Source organism: Lepidochelys kempii, chromosome 3 (assembly GCF_965140265.1).
Source record: "Lepidochelys kempii isolate rLepKem1 chromosome 3, rLepKem1.hap2, whole genome shotgun sequence".
NCBI lineage: Eukaryota > Metazoa > Chordata > Testudines > Cheloniidae > Lepidochelys > Lepidochelys kempii.
In genome coordinates, this window is record NC_133258.1 from 187,992,749 (window position 1) to 188,010,468 (window position 17,720).

Sequence of the window (17,720 nt, forward strand, 5' to 3'; positions counted from 1 at the left end):
TAACTTTGTACTGAGAAAACCTAGTCTGATTCATTCTCGTTCCCCAAATTCCATTTTGAAAAGTTCTGCTGTTCTGCATTATAGTACTTTTAGTGGGAATCTTTCCTGTTTTTATTTTAAAAGGGTCATTACACAAGATCTTGCATTTCTGTAGATTACAAAAGCTTATGCTCAAATAAATTTGTTAGTCTCTAAGGTGCCACAAGTACTCCTTTTCTTTTTGTGGATACAGACTAACATGGCTGCTACACTGAAATATTTCAGTATTGTTCAGGGTCTAAAGACAATTCACTTCACGGCAATAGCTTTTCAGGTGGTAATGCAGAGTGAGCATTATTAATATAGACCCCAAATGACAAAACTGAATTAATTAACCTCCTCAAATCCTGGTGCTATTAAAAGGGACAGCTGATTGACTGCCATTAAACAAACACTTTAAAATCAAAGAGAGATTGATTTAAGTAAAACAAGCCTTGGGAGGGTGTCTGTTTAAAACATGTTAGTTTTATCATTTTTATGGATTACTGGGGCAGGCATCCATACATTTCATATATGCAGCCTTGCCAACTCTCAAGATTGTATTGCAAGTATCGCAATATTGTTTTTTTTTTTTCTTAAAGCCCCATCTGCTGGAATGAGGTTTTTACTTGAGAATCTTAAATTTAATTTAAAAAAAGTTTCTAGCCCAGGTAGCAACTGAAGAAACCTTGCAAACATGATCCTTACATATTCTAACACAAGAACCCCAAACATGCTTTTTAAAATCTCATTATGTTTAAGCCAATCTCATGACTTCTGGTTCCTGACTTATGGTTAGAGTTGGCAATACTCTTCGGAGCCCTCCCTAATCAATTTTTTCTCCAAAATACTTCCCCACTCTGGTAATGATAGAGTGTGTGGCTTAAAAGTGTTACTAGAATCCTCACGTTACTGTTACAATATTGAAAAGTTAACTGTAGATTGTGTTACAGCCTGCTTTCCCTTGGCATCCAAAGTATAGAAATCTTCTCATCTGCTGATTAATTAATAACAGAAAATTAATAATAGAAAATTTAAAATATTTGGATTTCCAAAGTTAAGTGGTTATTGAGTCTGGGAAAATTCTCTTTCCTTTCATTTACAGTGAATAAAATCCTTCAGAGATAAGTGCTGATTTTTGGTATTGGCAAGATATGGTGCAGTCTTTGTAGGAAGGGGGAAAAAAATCAATCCACTGCTGGATTTTGAGTTGGCAGTTGTTAAGATTATTCCTGCTCTTTAAGCAAACACAACAAACTCACACAACAACAGATGACAGAAAAAGGAAATATCTGTCTCTGTTGCTTCCTTCATCCCATGTGTTACAGGCAAGATACAGTGCGCAGACAGGTTAGCTGTAAAAATTTGAGCTTTAACCTTTGAACTTTCACTTACTTCCCTGATCTGGGGTGACCTGAGGTTGGCATGATTCCTTCCACCAGTCTTCTCAGCACATTGGGGCAAGGCTATGTACACTGTCTTGGTCTGTCTTGCTGATTATAGCTTTATAGAATCAGTTAATTCCAAATGTTCATTGGAATCGGTTATACAGAAGCCAAGAGGAAAGAGATAGGAAATAGAATGGGGATGAAGTGACAGAAGGAAGGGGAGCAGAGAATTTAAACCTCATATCCCAAAAATTGCTTCAGACTCAGCTGATCTTATAGCAATGGCTTGACATTCTTACTGGTCTACTTGTGTCCTGGATGTATCAAAGATTTCCCCCTTGATGAGACAAGGTCGTCATTAGTGGAGGGACTTCCAGAACATCTGGGATCATGAAGATGCTAATGGTTTTACTGTGCTCCTCTCTTAATGCCCAGAGGAATGGTCAGCCAGCACAGCCCTTATCCATTTGTTCAAGCTAAAGCAGTGTCTGATGCCCAGATATAGCCATTTCTTTCTGTTTCTGCATATTCCTGGTTCATTGTTAGGTACACCAGTGACCTCATGAGTACTTGGGGGTCATTACACTCTAACGAAACTCAGTCCAGCTGGCACTTGGCTGTTTATATAAAAACGTATACAAGTCAAGATGATGTTTTTGTCTCCTTTTACCCACTACAGTTCAGCAAGATTCAGTTTAGCAAACCTTGTATCTTCCCTCCCCTCAAAATTATATGCTTCAACACAACACTTCCCTGTACTCTTATCACTTCTCAGCCTCTTCCTTTCTGATCTCTTCCAGCTCTCCTTCCTCACACCTCTTCGCTGCCAAGATTACCTTCCTGACCTTCTGTTCTGACTGTTTCCCTCCGTCCCCTTCTCCAATCTCTCTCTAATGGTTTCTCCTTTCTTAATATTCATCCTTCCCCACCACCACCACCCTTCAAGCCTCTCTGCAGCTCTGTCCCTACCTACATCTCTACCCTTGTCTTGTTATACTCCTTTTCCCCCAGCTCTGTTCAGAATTGAGTGAGAGCCAGTGAGCTGCTCTCCTTCCTGGTCAGCTCCAGCCCTTTTAACTCTTCCCTCCAGGCTTGACCCCTTTAGTAGGTGTAGCAGGGCAAGGCCTATAGGCTCTTATTAACCCATTCTGGCCCAGAGTGGGGTTCGTATACCCCATCACAAGTCTAAAAGAGAATGCCGTGGAATATCCTAACTAATTGGTCTAGGGTAGCATAAGTTCCCTGTTTATTTTGTTGTTTAACATTTGTTTGAAGTATTTAAATATAAGCATTATGATCAGGTTTCATGCATACAAATGAGCACCTACGTCTGTTAGGCACATAACTGGCCTTATCTGTGCATGCATATCTGGTATTTGTGTGTGTGATAGGCACACTTATGCATGAAATTAAGTAAGAACTGCTGGGTCCAGTACATAATTACATGAAAAATAAAACAAAAACTAAACAAAACCAACCAAGTTCAACCCCTTGCCAAACAAACAGATTGGCTGTCTAGAAACAGCTTCCTAGCTTTCCATGGTATTTCTTCAGTCTGACATACTGTCCTACATATTCTCTTTTTCTCATTTCCTATGGCTTGTTCCTGTTTTCTTTGGTTCTTGCAACGTAAAGCAGTGAACAGATGTTAATTGTTATTTTATGGCATGGTGAGTATGGGCTAAAAGTTGTACTTAACTTTTGTATTTATTTTTCTTTCTTTGTTACAGTCAGTGGCTTTTTCTCCCCTTCCTATAATGAAAAACATTTAATTAAAAACCCCACCAATGTATGTAGTGAGTTCAAAGGATACCCTGATCTGCAATATCAAAAGCTGAAAACCGGATTGGAAGAGGAGTTATTTAGCATGGGAAAAGGGGTGTAATTGCAACTAATGAGATTAAATTAAGAAAAGGATCATTTAGACTACATGGGCCTGCTCCTGCTTTCACTGAAGTTGGTGATAAAACTTCCAGGGTGAAATCCTATCTCCATTGCAATCAAAGGGAGTTTTGCTACTGACTTCACTGGTATGGGATCAATCCCATGATCATGGAAAAACCTGCTGATAGTGAAAGTTGTAGGAGTCCTCCAAGGAAGGTGGTGGAAGCCTCCTCCCTGGAGTCATTTAGAACTAGACTGGGCAACCACACTAATGATAAGTGAACTTAAATGTTTGGTTTACTAAGTATCCCAAAGTTGAGATACTTTTCATGACATTTGGGTGTCTTTTGAAAACAGGCTTACTTGTGAGTTCACCAGCTCTCTGTGGGTATCTCTACACTGTAATTACACATGTGCAGCCCGCCTGTGTCAGCTGACTTGGGCTTGCGGGGCTCAGGCTGTAAGATTGTGGTGTAGATGTTTGGGGTTGGGCTGTAGGGGTCCCAGAGCTTTGGCTCCAGCCTAAGCCTGATTCTGTGCACTACAGTTTTACAGCCCTGCAGTCTGAGTCCTGCAAGCCAGAGTCAAATGACACAGGGCAAACGTGTGTTTAAGTGCAACGTAGACATATCCTGTGGTTCCAGCAGGTCAGGAAGTGTGGAGATGCCTTGATGTCCTTCACTCATGCTGCTCTGTTGTTTCTCTAACATGCTAAAAACCTGTTAAATTTAATATAAAACTTGGCCATGCTTTTTAGGGGTCTGGTTCAGTTTGGTGTCATTTTATCTATACTTGCCCAGCTATCTCTGCCAAAGACCCTACAGTCGAGCAAAATCCAAATGCTGCTACTTAGCCAGGGAAGAACACACCGTACAGCATCTTTCCACCACAGCCCACACCATATGGGGAAGGCTCCCCTCCACATCACTAAGCTTGATGATATGGTAGTTTAAATCAGTGCCCTGCCACACTGACTCAGTGCATTATTGACTTCAGGCTCAATTAGGGTGGGTACCAGAGCATCTAGAATACACTGGAGAACATGGGAGAAAATCACTGGGTCAACCCAGCAAAGCTTGTGCCTTGTTCCAGATTTCCTAATGGTGCCTACAGTCTTTAATCTTGTATCACAGTTTGTACAGTCCGTCAGGTGAAAAACATACTCAGTAATCTTAAACACATCACCCTGCAGGAAGAGAGTGCTTTATCCCAGCTTACACGCTCCAAATAAGCACAGATCCTACAGCAGAAACTGTAAAACCATGACACCAACAACCCAAAATCTGAAGCTGCCTGGAGCACAAACAGGAATCAGTCATTTAACAGCATGCATTACAAAATAGTGGTCGTGGTTTTTTCCTGGGGAGGGATGTAGGAAGGAGTGAAACCCACCAACAACGATATAATTAAATTTAAAGCACAGAGAGCTCTTTTGTTACCAGATAAACTTTTTCCTATTAAAACTAAATGGAAAACAAAAGTTACTAAAGATTATACTAAGAAAACTAGTTTCTTGTATTCTTACATTATACTACCTATTTAGAGAGTCTGTACATTGACTTCAAAGGGTTTTGGATCTGGCCTGTACTACCTGTCTTCTGTGAATGTGCAGCATATTACGTGGTAAGAAGCACTATGAATATTTACACAACGTAATTTAGGTTGACCAGTTCTAGTAATAGGTGAAGGGCAAAGGTCAGGCAAGCGTGTGAAAATGATGTACCACAAAACCAACCTTAGTCTAAAGTATATAAGTGGTAGAATAGACGTTTTCTGCAGTCTTACCTGCATTTCTCAGATGGGGAAACTGAGGCACAGTGAAGTCAAATTACTTGCTGAAAGTGACACTGACTGTAGCAGAGTTGAGAACAGAACACAGTTCTCCTGACTGTCTGCTGGTCTAACCATTAAACAATACTGCTTAATAGAGAGTGCTGTAAAATGTGAGGCTTGCTACAGTAGTTCTATCTTCAGTCTGCTCTATTATTAATATTCACTCACATGGATAAGCATTAAGAATTTTTTTTTTTAAAGTACATATCACGTACAGTATTCAGCCCCTTGCGGGTATGTACTCTCTTTGGGTACTTGCGTGCATATAGCCACAAATCTTGAAGAATATGCTAGCCTTGTATTTGAAGATAAATGTCATAATAAATGAACTCTTCCTGGAGTTCACAGTGGAGGCCAAAATCTGTTCTTTGTTATAACCGATGCAACTCTTTTGAACCCCATTGGGTCTGCCAATACAGTTTGATTCTGTGCTTGTAAAACTTCTTAAAAATTTTCAATGTAAATATTTCAACATAACCGAGGAACATTTTTTTTCTGATTGCTTTCTGTCTTTTTCTTAAAATTTCTGCATTCTGTTTAAAAAACTGTTTCTGGTACTGAGTTACCAGCGGTGGTGGTGGTGATGATGATGATGTGGCTACTACCAGTCTAATGGCTGGCAATACCATGATAAATTCTATATGCAAACTGGGATTTTGTGTTTTAGAGAAACTAGGTGACTTTCACTCTTTTTCTACACTTTTATAGTCCTTGCCATTATGAACTTGTATAATAAATCTTAATTGTTGAAAGATTTGATCTGGTGTGTGTGTTTTTAGGAAGGAGAGGAAGGGGTCCCCTTAAGCTGCATGAGGACAGATAGGACATATTGTGGTTTATGATGCTTAGATGCCGAACTGGAGAGAAAAGAACTTAAGAGCAAAATAAAAAGACGGAAATCCTACTCGACTTTGAAATAAGATAAGCGCATGGTAGAAGAAGGATTTAAATGGAGAGGGCGGCGGTTACAGCACCCAGTTGTACATATTTTATCCTGAGACACCATTTGGTTTAATAAAATGTAGATCTAAGACTGTCCTTAACCTATCTGTTTCTTAAGACTTAATTATAAAGGTTATACTTTCAAAGGACAAAAGCATTATTCATTTGTCTGTTCATCTCTTCCAGGTTTATCTTGCAGATTATGGACTTTCCTACCGATATTGTCCCAATGGGAACCACAAACAGTATAAGGAAAATCCTAGAAAGGGCCATAATGGGACAATAGAGTTTACCAGCTTAGATGCCCACAAGGGAGTAGGTAGGTTTCTTCTTTTATTTCAGAAGAGTGATTACAGAATAAGTAATCAGGCTGTGTGAACTGGAGTATGTTACGGAGCAGTGGTGGGTATTGGTGATGGTTGATCAGAAGAAGCTCTTATGTGGTGACCTCCTGTCACAGCAGGGAATGTTGCTTCTAGTGAAGGGAAAGGGGAATGTGTTAACACTTAGAGAATAATGGGTGAGGTAGGCTGGAAGATGGGGGAAGAAGCTACAAAAGAAACTTGCCTTTAAACTTGGTCATTAGCTTATATTGATAATACTATTGTACAGTGGTTTGTTTTGTTCATGCTCCAGAACAGCACTGGTCGGGACCCCAAAGTGGGTTTCAGTCCCATTTTAATGGGATCACCAGGGTTGGCGTTAGACTTGTTGGGCCTGGGGCTGAAGCCATAGCCTGAGCCCCACTGCCCGGGGCTGAAGCCCAAGAGCTTCAGCCCTAGGCGAAGGGGCTCAGTTACAGGCGCCCCACCTGGGGCTGGATCCCTTGGGCTTCAGCTTTGATGCCTCCCTCCCCAAGCCTGGTGTGGCGGGGCTCGGGCTTTGGCTTTGGGCCCCTGTCCTGGGGCTGTGTAGTAATTTTTGTTGTCAGAACTGGGTCGCGATGCAATGAAGTTTGAGAATCCCTGCTCTAGAACGTAGAGATGCGGGAGATGTTTGGCAGTTTCACATTACCTAAGAAGAATTTCTGTGGCCTGATAAATATGCCTTTATGCAGATCTACACCTGTTTTTCAGTCTGTGTGTCACACCATTTCGAGACATCCTCCTACAGAGAGAGAATCCTTTTTTAAAGCTACAAAGTGTTAACTTTTTGAAATCTTTTCCAGTAGCCTTTCATATATCTTACTTATTTAAACTCAATTTGATGGTATTGGAAACACATTTGCAGGTAAATTACATACATAGTCCTTTTATTGGATATTGATTGTACTGCCTTGCATTCCAAGGCAGACTTAATTCAACAATTCCCTAATTAGTTAAAGTCATAACCTATGTCTTGTATTCATTTACCATTAATTAAACCTTAGCTGTTTATTATACTGCAGTCCAAATTCAATAGCAGACCCACAGAGCCATGGAAAAAGGGAGTGGGAGGTCAATATTGAAAATATATGTTGCAGAGTCCCAATGATGGCTGCATTGTTCACAATCAATATGGTCAATGTAACACAACTTTCTTAGTTGCTATGTCAGCAAGACAAAAAGTCAATTCTAATGTTATGCTAGTGAAAAATGGTGATTATTGAAAAACTTTGACTCTTGCTGCAAAACAATATTTTTGTTAAGTATTTCCACCCCCTCAAATTTTCTAAACCTGAAAGAATGGACTGGCTGTCTGTGGCTAGCTATGGTAGGACCACAGTGTCTCAAACGATAACTGTAGAAATTTGTGCTTGTTAATTCTGCTGAACTGTTACCTTAAACTAATACTTTCTAATGAGTTTTAGTTGGCACAAATAACTGTATATTATTGCTTTTTCTATTAAAAGGACCATTGACCATGTAATGTAGAGGGTCTTGATAATTTGCCAGCGCTGTTAAAACCTGCAGTCGTTTAACGCTGGTCATTAGGAAAAATGAAATAAGACTGTCAAGTATATGCTGCTCAGACAATTGCACAGCTTCACCTGCTGAAAACATTCTGTTGTGAAGAGGACATATGCTCCAGTCCCTTCGTGACCCTGTTACTGTGAGCTGTGTGACTAGATGCATGAGCACCACTCTGAAAACTGTCCTTTGGAGATCTGTGTGAGTGTTGTTGAAGGGAGAAACTGGAGGTTGTGGCAGTTGGGACTGAGCACCTGGGCAGGCATAGCAGTTGGTTTAGTTTTCTGGTGAACAGGAGGCAGTTGAGAGTCTTGGTAGTAGGGAGGGGATGCATCTTTTATTTCCCTCCCCCTTTTGAACAGGGTGGTTGTGGTTGGGTGTAAGTGGGTGAATTCTTCGTTCCTCAACCCAACAAAATTAGAGGTCAGATCATCCCCTTCTGTGGTAAAATCAAAAGCCACGGTGGTGGTGGGTAAGATGGGGAGGGCTGTGGAAAAGGAACTCCCCACAAATATCCCTTCACTGCCATTTCATCTCAGTGTCATGTGTGAGGGGCAGAGTTTGCCCCAAGAGAAAAATCTACAGGGCCTGACACCAGACAGTATAGGGATAGGGGGCCAGACCCTGAACTGCTATAAAAAATGGATCTCTCAGGATTTACACCAGTTGAGGATTCACTTGGGGCAGCTAGTTGTTGTGAAGGACTTGGACTTTTCCACTTCCAACTGCATGTTGTAAGAAAAGACCGTTATGGCAAATTCCGTCTCTTTAGAACCCGCAGAGCACATGCTGCAGGTCTGAGTTCCATGTGGAGAAGGGAGCAGAATCCAGGCAACATCAGAGGCCACATCTCCTCTCCAACCCTACACATTTCCCATGGAAGTTAATATAGACTGGGACCATGTTATCTTTTCCAAGGGAGTTGTGAAGGCATCCGCTGCTGAGGGGAGTCTCTAATGTGATTGCATCAATGGATCTGGACTGCCGTTGAGCTGAGGGAGGGGGAGTGTACCCACTATATCTATATACACATGCAGACACACATATATCACATTAAAAATAAAACAACAACTAAAAAGCCCATCTTAAAAACATTAAGGTTGCAAAATCAAACACTTGAAAGATAGAAAATGCCAGATTTTTATGGTGGTCTGTGCATCCTTAATTCAGCCCCTTTGTGCATTTGCCATGACACAGTCTTTAATTACATGATCACATACTATTTTTTTCAACAGAACCCCTAGCCTCATTCAGTGCATAGGATGGGTGGTGCTCACTGAATGGGCAGCTGTGCAGTATTTCTTTTTATCTTCATTGTTCAGTATGTGCTTCCATGCCATATATCCTGCACACTTTTCAAACCGTGCTCTGAATACAGAAGTATTACATTCCTTAGAATCTGAGTGATTCACAAACATTAAAGAAATGAGTATTTTCCTGATGTGCCTGTGAAATAGGGAAATATTATCCCCTTTTTAAAATCAGAAACTGAAGCAGAGAGAGATTAAGGCCAGAATTTTCAAGTGTCCACTGATTTTGGGTGCCCAACTTGAGACAACCAGAGCTTGATTTTTTTTCAGGGAATTTAGCATTCCATAACATTTTATAACACATTTTGTGCACAGCTTTCATTGATTTGAGGTGCAGTTGTCAGCCTGTCTGCAAATCTGATCCCCGGTGTCTCAAATTGGGCACCTAGAAAATGAGGAACACAAAATTAGCAGCTCCTGTGAAAAGCTTAGTTTAAGTGGCTTGTCCAGTAGTGTGGCAAAGGCAGGGATAGAATCCTGTTATCTATGATGGCATTCAACTGTCTTAAGCACAACACCGTCCTTACTCTTCCTGCAGTCCTTTACCTCATTCACTACAAAACTTCCACTTCAGAAACAAATGGCGCATAGGGTTTACAGACAACATCCTCATTCACAACCCTCATTCACCTGGAGCACACACTGTCCAGTGCAGGGAATGAGGCAGGGCTCTTGTGGAAAAAGCAGTATGTGGTGAGTAGTTAGACGATATCATAATGCGTATGTAGAAGGAGGATAAATTAAGGTTGCACAGGCAACCATGATTCTGGCTTTTCCTAACTTTTGCATGCTTGACGTGCAGCCTTAATGTTGTTCTTTGAACATAGTTGATTTTTAATTTTTATATATATGCATGTGTGTATATATGATTCTTTCCAAAGGGCTTTTCTGATTATATGTACCATACCAAAGTATTTTAAAAGTCAAATATTTCAACAACAAAAATATTTATTAAGGCTTTTTTATGTGGTGTTCTGAGTGGTAGAACTTGTTATATTGAGTTAGACAAATGGAAACCTTCAAACTTCCACTCTTTCTTATTTATGAATTAGCTGTACAAAAGTGTGCAGTGGTTTGATTGAGATATCTGGTTTCGACTTTCAAAAAATATCAATTTGTGGCTTTTGAAAGTGCCTCTTGAAACTGATTTGCCCCTTTCCACAAAGAAAGTACCGCGCAGTTTCATTGCAAGCTTCCCACTAACTTAAATGAACATTGCTATCACAGGTAGGATAGAGAGAGCAATCCAGCCTCATTCACATTCATTCCATGTACTCTTTGCTAAGCTTCCCAGTTATGATGGCTGTTGTGATGTTATCCACTGGGAATCATACTGAGATCCTGGAAGTTATTTAGCATTGGACACTAAACAACGATTCCATGGTATCAGTTTCCATTACTAGTCTGCATTTTTGTGACGGTCTTTTGTGAGCCTAAGATCTGCTCTTCCCATCAATATCATTCAGTATGGAACATGAGTTGCTATGTGCTTAATTTTCATTTGAGCTTCTGGCCTAGGTTCTAAACTAACTTGACAGACTTCAGTCTTCCTGGCTACTTGTTTGCTCTGGTGTTGTAAGAAAGAGAGGTTAGAGGATGCCTTTTTTAAATTGGAGATTATTCCCCAAATTAGACTGTAGTGTTTTAGTTTTTACATAGAATTTGAGTGAACCATATTGAACATAGTCTTGCATTCATTTTGAAAGTCCATGCTGTATAAATAGAATTACATTCTTGTTACTTGATAATTAAAGTGAATTATATCTGCATCAAATGCATGTTTTAAAAATTTGTTACATAGTTAGAATTGTTAAAAAGTAACATTTGGATCAGTGTATCATATGGATTTTTGTAGATTTTCTACTCACTGAGGCATGCAGTCAATACCTAATTTCTCTGGAGATATACTGCGCTTAACATATTGAGCTTTTTTTAAATACTCCAGACCTGTGCATTGAGTGTGTAAGACCAGTTTTAATTTGCCATCATAGATGAACATAAGAGTATGAACTAAGTTAAATTCCCTCCAATGTATATTTGTGTGTGTGCAGTGAATTTCAGCATCATTCTCCTGATTCTTTTCCTTTTCCAAGCCAACACTTTACATAATTAATATTAATTACTTTCCCTTTTTGTTTCAGTGGCAGAGAGACACCTCTAAATATGTTATTAGTTTAACAAAGCTTTTCTTTAATGTATCTTCACTCAAGCACCTAGAATGATTAAAAACATATGAAATAGGAAGGCTGGTGCAGACAGATGATGTTGTGATAGGTTCAGGGTACCCAGAGCCTACAGCAAAAGGTGGTACCTGCCCCCAGTTATACCCAGTTGTCAAATTTTTGCAGTTTCTCAGTGCTTTTTACTTCTGGATTCTTATATGGCATCACTGCGAAAAGTGTCTTGTATAATCTGTGTCTTGTATGACAGCTGTAACTATCTCTGATGTGGGCCTTGCCAGAGTTATCCATGCCTTTGTGTCCTTCAGATTGTGTTATTGCCATTCATCCTGCTTGAAGTCAGTTAGAATGTGTGCTCCCTAAGTTCACATATTAGGGAGCTGGCACTGTGTTGTTCCTAGTGAATGGCCCTTGGGGCTACTTTTTGCTTTCTCCACTGGTCTGACAGAGACAGTGTCTTTGAACCTGTAGGGAGTAGTGCAATAGTCATCTGTTTTCTCGGGCTTTTGCTTGAGGAAGTTGACTCTGTATAGGTATTTAGTTTATTTGTGGTCTGTGTATGACTGGTTAGTGATGAGCCTTATTTTTATTAATGCTGGTAAATGAATTGTTGTAATTTGTTTGTGTTCCTAGGAATTACATAATGGGTGCATTCTAAACCTAAAAATACAGTAAATAAAAATGTACTCTTTATGGGTTTTGTCGAGTTTACAGAAGATTTAGGTCCCCTACTAGTTTGGAGAATCAAAAAATAAAACCTGTTTCTTTAAAAGTATTAAGGTAACAATACATGGCAACAAGTTATCAGCATTCAGTGTTTATGCTGCCACAAGCCAAATAACATGCTGTTAATTATTTCTACTTTTAGACATACCAGATTTTACTGCACTCCGTATGCGACACATGTGGGGTCAAGTGTCCCCCCCACCCAAAAAAAAATTTCTGCTTGGCCTGAGGGGGTTGAGGAGGAGAGGGAGAGGCTCCCTTTTCTCACTGTGCTTGCTCCCTGGCATGCTCAGTCCCTATCCCTGGCAGCCAGGCCCAGGCAGAGAGTGGAAGGGGCAGGACCACCCGCTTATCATGCCAGCCTCTCTGGATCTCTGCTCTGTGCAGTGTGGTGGCTGCCTGCGAAAGTCTGGCGGGGGAGACGCCAGCAATTCGTCCCCTCTGCTCCCCACCCAGGCCTGGCTGCTGGGGATAGGGGCCAAGTGAGCCCCTGGCATGTTTCCAGCTTACTCAGCCCCTGTCCCTGGCAGTCAGGCCTGGGACAGGAGTAGAGGGGCGAGCCGCTATCACCTCCCCAGCCAGGCTCTCTCAGGCAGCTGCCGTGCTGCACAGAACAGTGACCCGGAGCAGCCTGCTTCAGCCAGCATGAGAAATGGCTCCTTCTTGCTCCCCAGCTGCCAGGGAGAGTGGCCGAAGGTGTCGGGGGTGGGGGGTGTCCCAGTGGGAGAAAGATAGAGGGCCACCGTCCCCAGGCAACTCTGGTGAAGTGGGGAAAGCACAACGGCCCCTGGCTGGGTTCAGGGCGGGGTGTACCGGGGAAGGTGCTGAGAGCAGGTTCCCTGGCATCTGCTTAGCCGAAGGTAGTGGCATTGCCTCCCCTACTGAGGTGTCCACAAACTCCAGGGAGACACTGGTGCTGTGAGTTTCCCTGGGCTAGGCGTGGCCTCAGCGGGGCCCATGGGCACATGCTCCCCACTCCTCTGACCCCAGCCTCCCAGGAGCCGGCAGAGTTGGCTGCAATCACGTGTCCTCCTCCACATAGCGTGTGGTCCCCCATCCTCCCCGCCCCCCCCAGCCCCCGTATCAGGAGGCACGAGTTGTCTATTCTGCACTCCGTCATAAGTGAGATGATATTCATACCATCAGACTATTGACGGGCAGTGGGGAAATTTACATGCTATCCACAAAATCTGGGGCCAACACTGTAGGTTTCACTCCTGCTTTCACTAAAAATTCTGGCACTGCTGACAAACTTCCCTTGCTGTGTACTTTTTCTAGCAGTTTTTGTGTTTGTTGTTGTGGTGTTTTGTTTTTATTAATAAACTGCATAAGCGCCATCAAAGTTACAGTGCCTTATGTGTATACATACATGTATAATGCTATATGCTGTGGGCATGTGTTTGGCACTATCACTTTGGGTAGTGCTTACGTAGTTTAACAAAAACACATGTGGTGTGTGTATATAATATAAATAATCACTATAGCTTTGGATAGCACTTAAGAGATTAAAGACATAAACATATGGCCCCTGCCTCAAAGAGTTTTCATTTTCAATAAGACAAATATAGAACATAAAACAGGATGTTGAGGAAGGGGGAGTGAGGTTAAAATAAAAGATGTGGAGCATAGTATAGCAAGTGAATCAAGTAAAGTCTAATATTTGTAAGGAGAGATTGAGCAATAGCAGGCAGCCCAGGAGTCAAAGTCCAGGGTAGATTTCAAGGAGTGACTTGCAGTGTAAAAGTGAATGTGGTAGGCACAGAAGAATATCATTTTAGGTATAGAGAATGCTAGGAAAAGAGATGTGCAGCCAAGTGTGGGAAGAGGAGTCAAAGGGAGGAACAAGGTGAAATGACTGGGCAGTGCAAGGGGGTGAGATGAAGTGTAAGCAAGACAGAGCTTTACTGGAGAGTAGAAGTAATTCTGAGCTACTGAACATTGGATAGACAGGAGAGGAGGCCAGGGAGCAGGAAGTCAGAGCAGTGCAAGTGAGAGAAAACTGTGCAATTAACTGTGGCTATGGCAGGGAGGAGGAAAAGGAGTTCTGAAATTGGCATTTCTAATTAGACTAACACCTTCCTTTGAAGGACCAGTAGGCCTGCAGATGCATTACAACTCCCTTAAGCTCCATGCCTAGGGGAAATCATGCATTACCAAAACCCAAAGTCAAATTCTCTGGATTCTTTTCTCTTGTTACCCTCTCATTCCCCTATTCTTGTCTATTAACATTGGATTTGCCATACTCAACCTGATGATCCTTGGATGCATTAATGGGGGAATATTGAGTAGGAGTAGAGGTTATTTTACTGGTGTATTTGGCAGTGGTGTGACCGATGCTGGAATACTGTGTCCAGTTCTTGTGCCCACAGTTCATGAAGGATGTTGATAAATTGGAGAAGGTGCAGGGCCATGAGATCAGAAAGGATTAGAAAACCTGTCTTACAGTGATAGACACAAGGAGCTCAGTCTTGTTAGTTTAACAAAGAGAAAGTTAAGGAGCGACTTGAACAAAGTACCTGCATGGTCAAATTTAGCCTGGAAATAAGGCCTAATTTTCGTAATAGTGAAAGTGGTTAACCATTGGAACAATTTGCCAAGGTTTGTAGTAGATTATCCATCACTGGCAATTTTGAAATGAAGATCGGATGTTCTTCTGAAAGATGTTGTCTAGTTCAAACGGAACTATTTTGGAATCTATGAACTGTTGCTCTGTCAGTTCAAGTACCACCCCTTTTCTTACACCCAAGTCTAGTAGTTAGGGCACTTGGTTGGGATGTGAGCGCCCAAGGTTCAAATCCCTGTTCTGGAGCAGGGCCTTGAACTTAGGTTTTGCCCCTGCCAGGTTAGTGCCCTAAACACCAGGCTATAGGATACACTGGCTTGGGGTGGGGGTGGGGTGTGTGTGTTCCTCTCTCTCTCTGTGTCTCTGTCTCTTATTTGGCAGCTGTTCCACTTTATATTAATAATTATTCATTGGAACAGGGGCTGCAGTCAGGTGCTCCCACCCCCCAAGTCAGTGCCCAGCCTCTGGGCTATTGGTATAAGGGGGATCACCACCACCCTGATTTTGCAAATCTAGCCATTTGTTTCCAAATTTCCTTTGCTTTTATTTAATAAAAAAAAAAAAAAGAGGTTAAAATGCCCTAAATTGAAAGTGTTTTGTTTTTGTTCTATCCAAATCAATTACTTTTTGATTTGCTGAAAATTTTGAAAAATGTCAGTGTCAGCTTGACCCAGAACGCTTCTCCCTCCAGTTCCACCCTCAGAACTGCTAGCAAGCTGAAAAATCTGCTCTTCACAGAGTTCTGTGTATAACCCTCTGCTAAATTTGTGTACGCTGCCCACAAGTGTTGTTTAAAACTATCCAGCCTTCTTTTAAAAAACAATGCACCATATTTGAGTCTGCCCTCCTGCTGCAGTAAATTCCTCAGGCTGACCATACCCTCAATGAGGCAGTACTTCATTATGTTCCTTGGAAATATGTCAGCCATTAATTTTATCGAGTCTCATATTTCAGTCTCGTTTATCTTCTTTGTCTTATTCTCAACCCCAAGCTGAACTGTTCTGTTACTTTATAGTGCTCTACAGATGACAACACTCATCTCATAAGATATAACTCCATAGGGTAATATCTTTTTAAAATTATATTTCTAACTCCACAGTCAGTTTGACACACTTTTTTTCTTTATAGGCTTTGTGTCATGAAAAAACACTATTATTATTTATATTATGGTAGACCCTAGAAACCCCGGTTAGGATTGGTGGTCCCATTGTGTAAGACACTGTACAAACTTATAAAACAATCCTTGCCTTGAAGAGCTTACAATCTAAAGACTAATGATGAAATTATAATGTGATAGTAGTAGTGAAAATGTCATAGAAAAACATATTATCTCTGTCTTTGATCAGCCTTCTAGCTCACTCTGAGTGGAAGGAGAAATAGTTAGCAAAATAAGGGCATAGTGGAAAACTCCCATTTTATGTTGCTGGAGAGTTCCACACATGAATTCTGGTTAGCAGATGTCTTTAAGATGAATTCTTGGGAACGTTGGAGGTTCAAGACCATAAAAATGGCTCGTATGATATAATTTACTTTCCGTTTTGAAATAATAATCCAAATTCATATTAGGTCTCAACTAACTGCAAAATGTGTTACATACGCAGAAGCATAATACATTCTCATCTCAGTGTGAGTTGCTTCAGTTATGCTACTCTGTTAGAGTAAATTTTTCAGCACTATCCCTACATGTTGAGTTGAGAATATATTCTAAGGGCCTGACTCTGATTTCACTCCAGTGACTTCAGTGGAGTACCTTCTGATTTATCTTGGCACAAGTACAGAATCAGGTCTTAAATACTGAAGTGAAAAAGTTAAACTGTGAAGTATTGTGGAATATAATATTATACGAAAATGTTTTCATCAGGTAGCATTTAATATTGGGCTAAAAACTGTAACACCATAATATTGTAGTAGCTAATGGAAAATCAAATTTCAAATGTCTATTGAAAAAAAGAATAGAATTCTTAGTCTACAGATAAATCAAATGTAATTTGGTTTAAAATAAGGATTCTTTTTAAAATATGGTCTTGTAAAAGTGACAGATTATCAAGCAGAATTGCTGTATTTTAAAAGTCAAAATTTTATGAATTTTCACTTGTTTATTATATCTTAAAATAAAGCAGGCTTTGAAGTTCTTTAAACCCAGATTTATTTTTTAAATCATCAAGGACTCTAGTAATCTCATTTTAGATTTTATTAGCAGATTTATTTTTCTGGTTAAAGATATAGTTGAGAGATAAATTGGGATTATTTAGAGAATAGAGAGTTCACATTTGTAATGAATTCAACTGGTTACTACCATAAAGCACACTGTTGTTTCACTAAAGAGCAGAGTAATTATTAGCCAAATAAATATATAAAAATATTAAAGATCATGATGATATAAATATAATCATTTCAAGACGTTAAGATCTCTAATAATGAACTGATGAGAGAGTAGGGAGCGAGGATAGGACAATACACAATCAAGTAGATATGAAATGTTGATACTTTTGAATAAATCTCAAAAAAGATATGTGTAAATCTACTTGTGTATTAACACTGATTTGCAAATATGTAGATAAATAAACAGCTTTGGTAATTTATCATCTCTTTGGAATACTTTTCATTTTCTTTTTAATTGTTGCAGCATGTAGTTTAATTGCATATATTTTGCATTTATTCTGTGGGACACCACAACTTTCTTAACGCATTGGTAAAACTCTTGTACACATGCTGCCTACTCACAACATGACTTTGCTGTACAAATGAAGTAGCAGATCAAGAAATGGGTGAAAGATCTAAAATGTGAATTCAAAGGTAATTAGACATGGCCAAATTACAACAACGGAATAAATTTTACTCTCTGAGGACTATTTAATCTGAAGAGTAGTTATGTTAGGTTAGCTTCTGAAATCTAAATGACTTGCCATTACTTACAGCTTCATATCAATTACTCCCTCAGTGAAAAAAGTACTCCATTGTAATTCTGACAATTTTTCTCAAAGGGC

General features: G+C 40.3%; 1 protein-coding gene across 2 annotated transcripts in view; it reads left to right on the top strand.

The window, feature by feature from the left end:
* VRK2 (VRK serine/threonine kinase 2) overlaps nt 1–17,720 on the top strand; it is a 67,615-nt gene that overhangs the window by 25,397 nt on the left and 24,498 nt on the right. For both annotated transcript variants that reach the window (XM_073339348.1, XM_073339349.1), the window contains exon 8: nt 6,252–6,384. In XM_073339348.1, the coding sequence (XP_073195449.1) occupies nt 6,252–6,384 (133 nt within the window). The remainder of the gene's footprint in view (nt 1–6,251; nt 6,385–17,720) is intronic.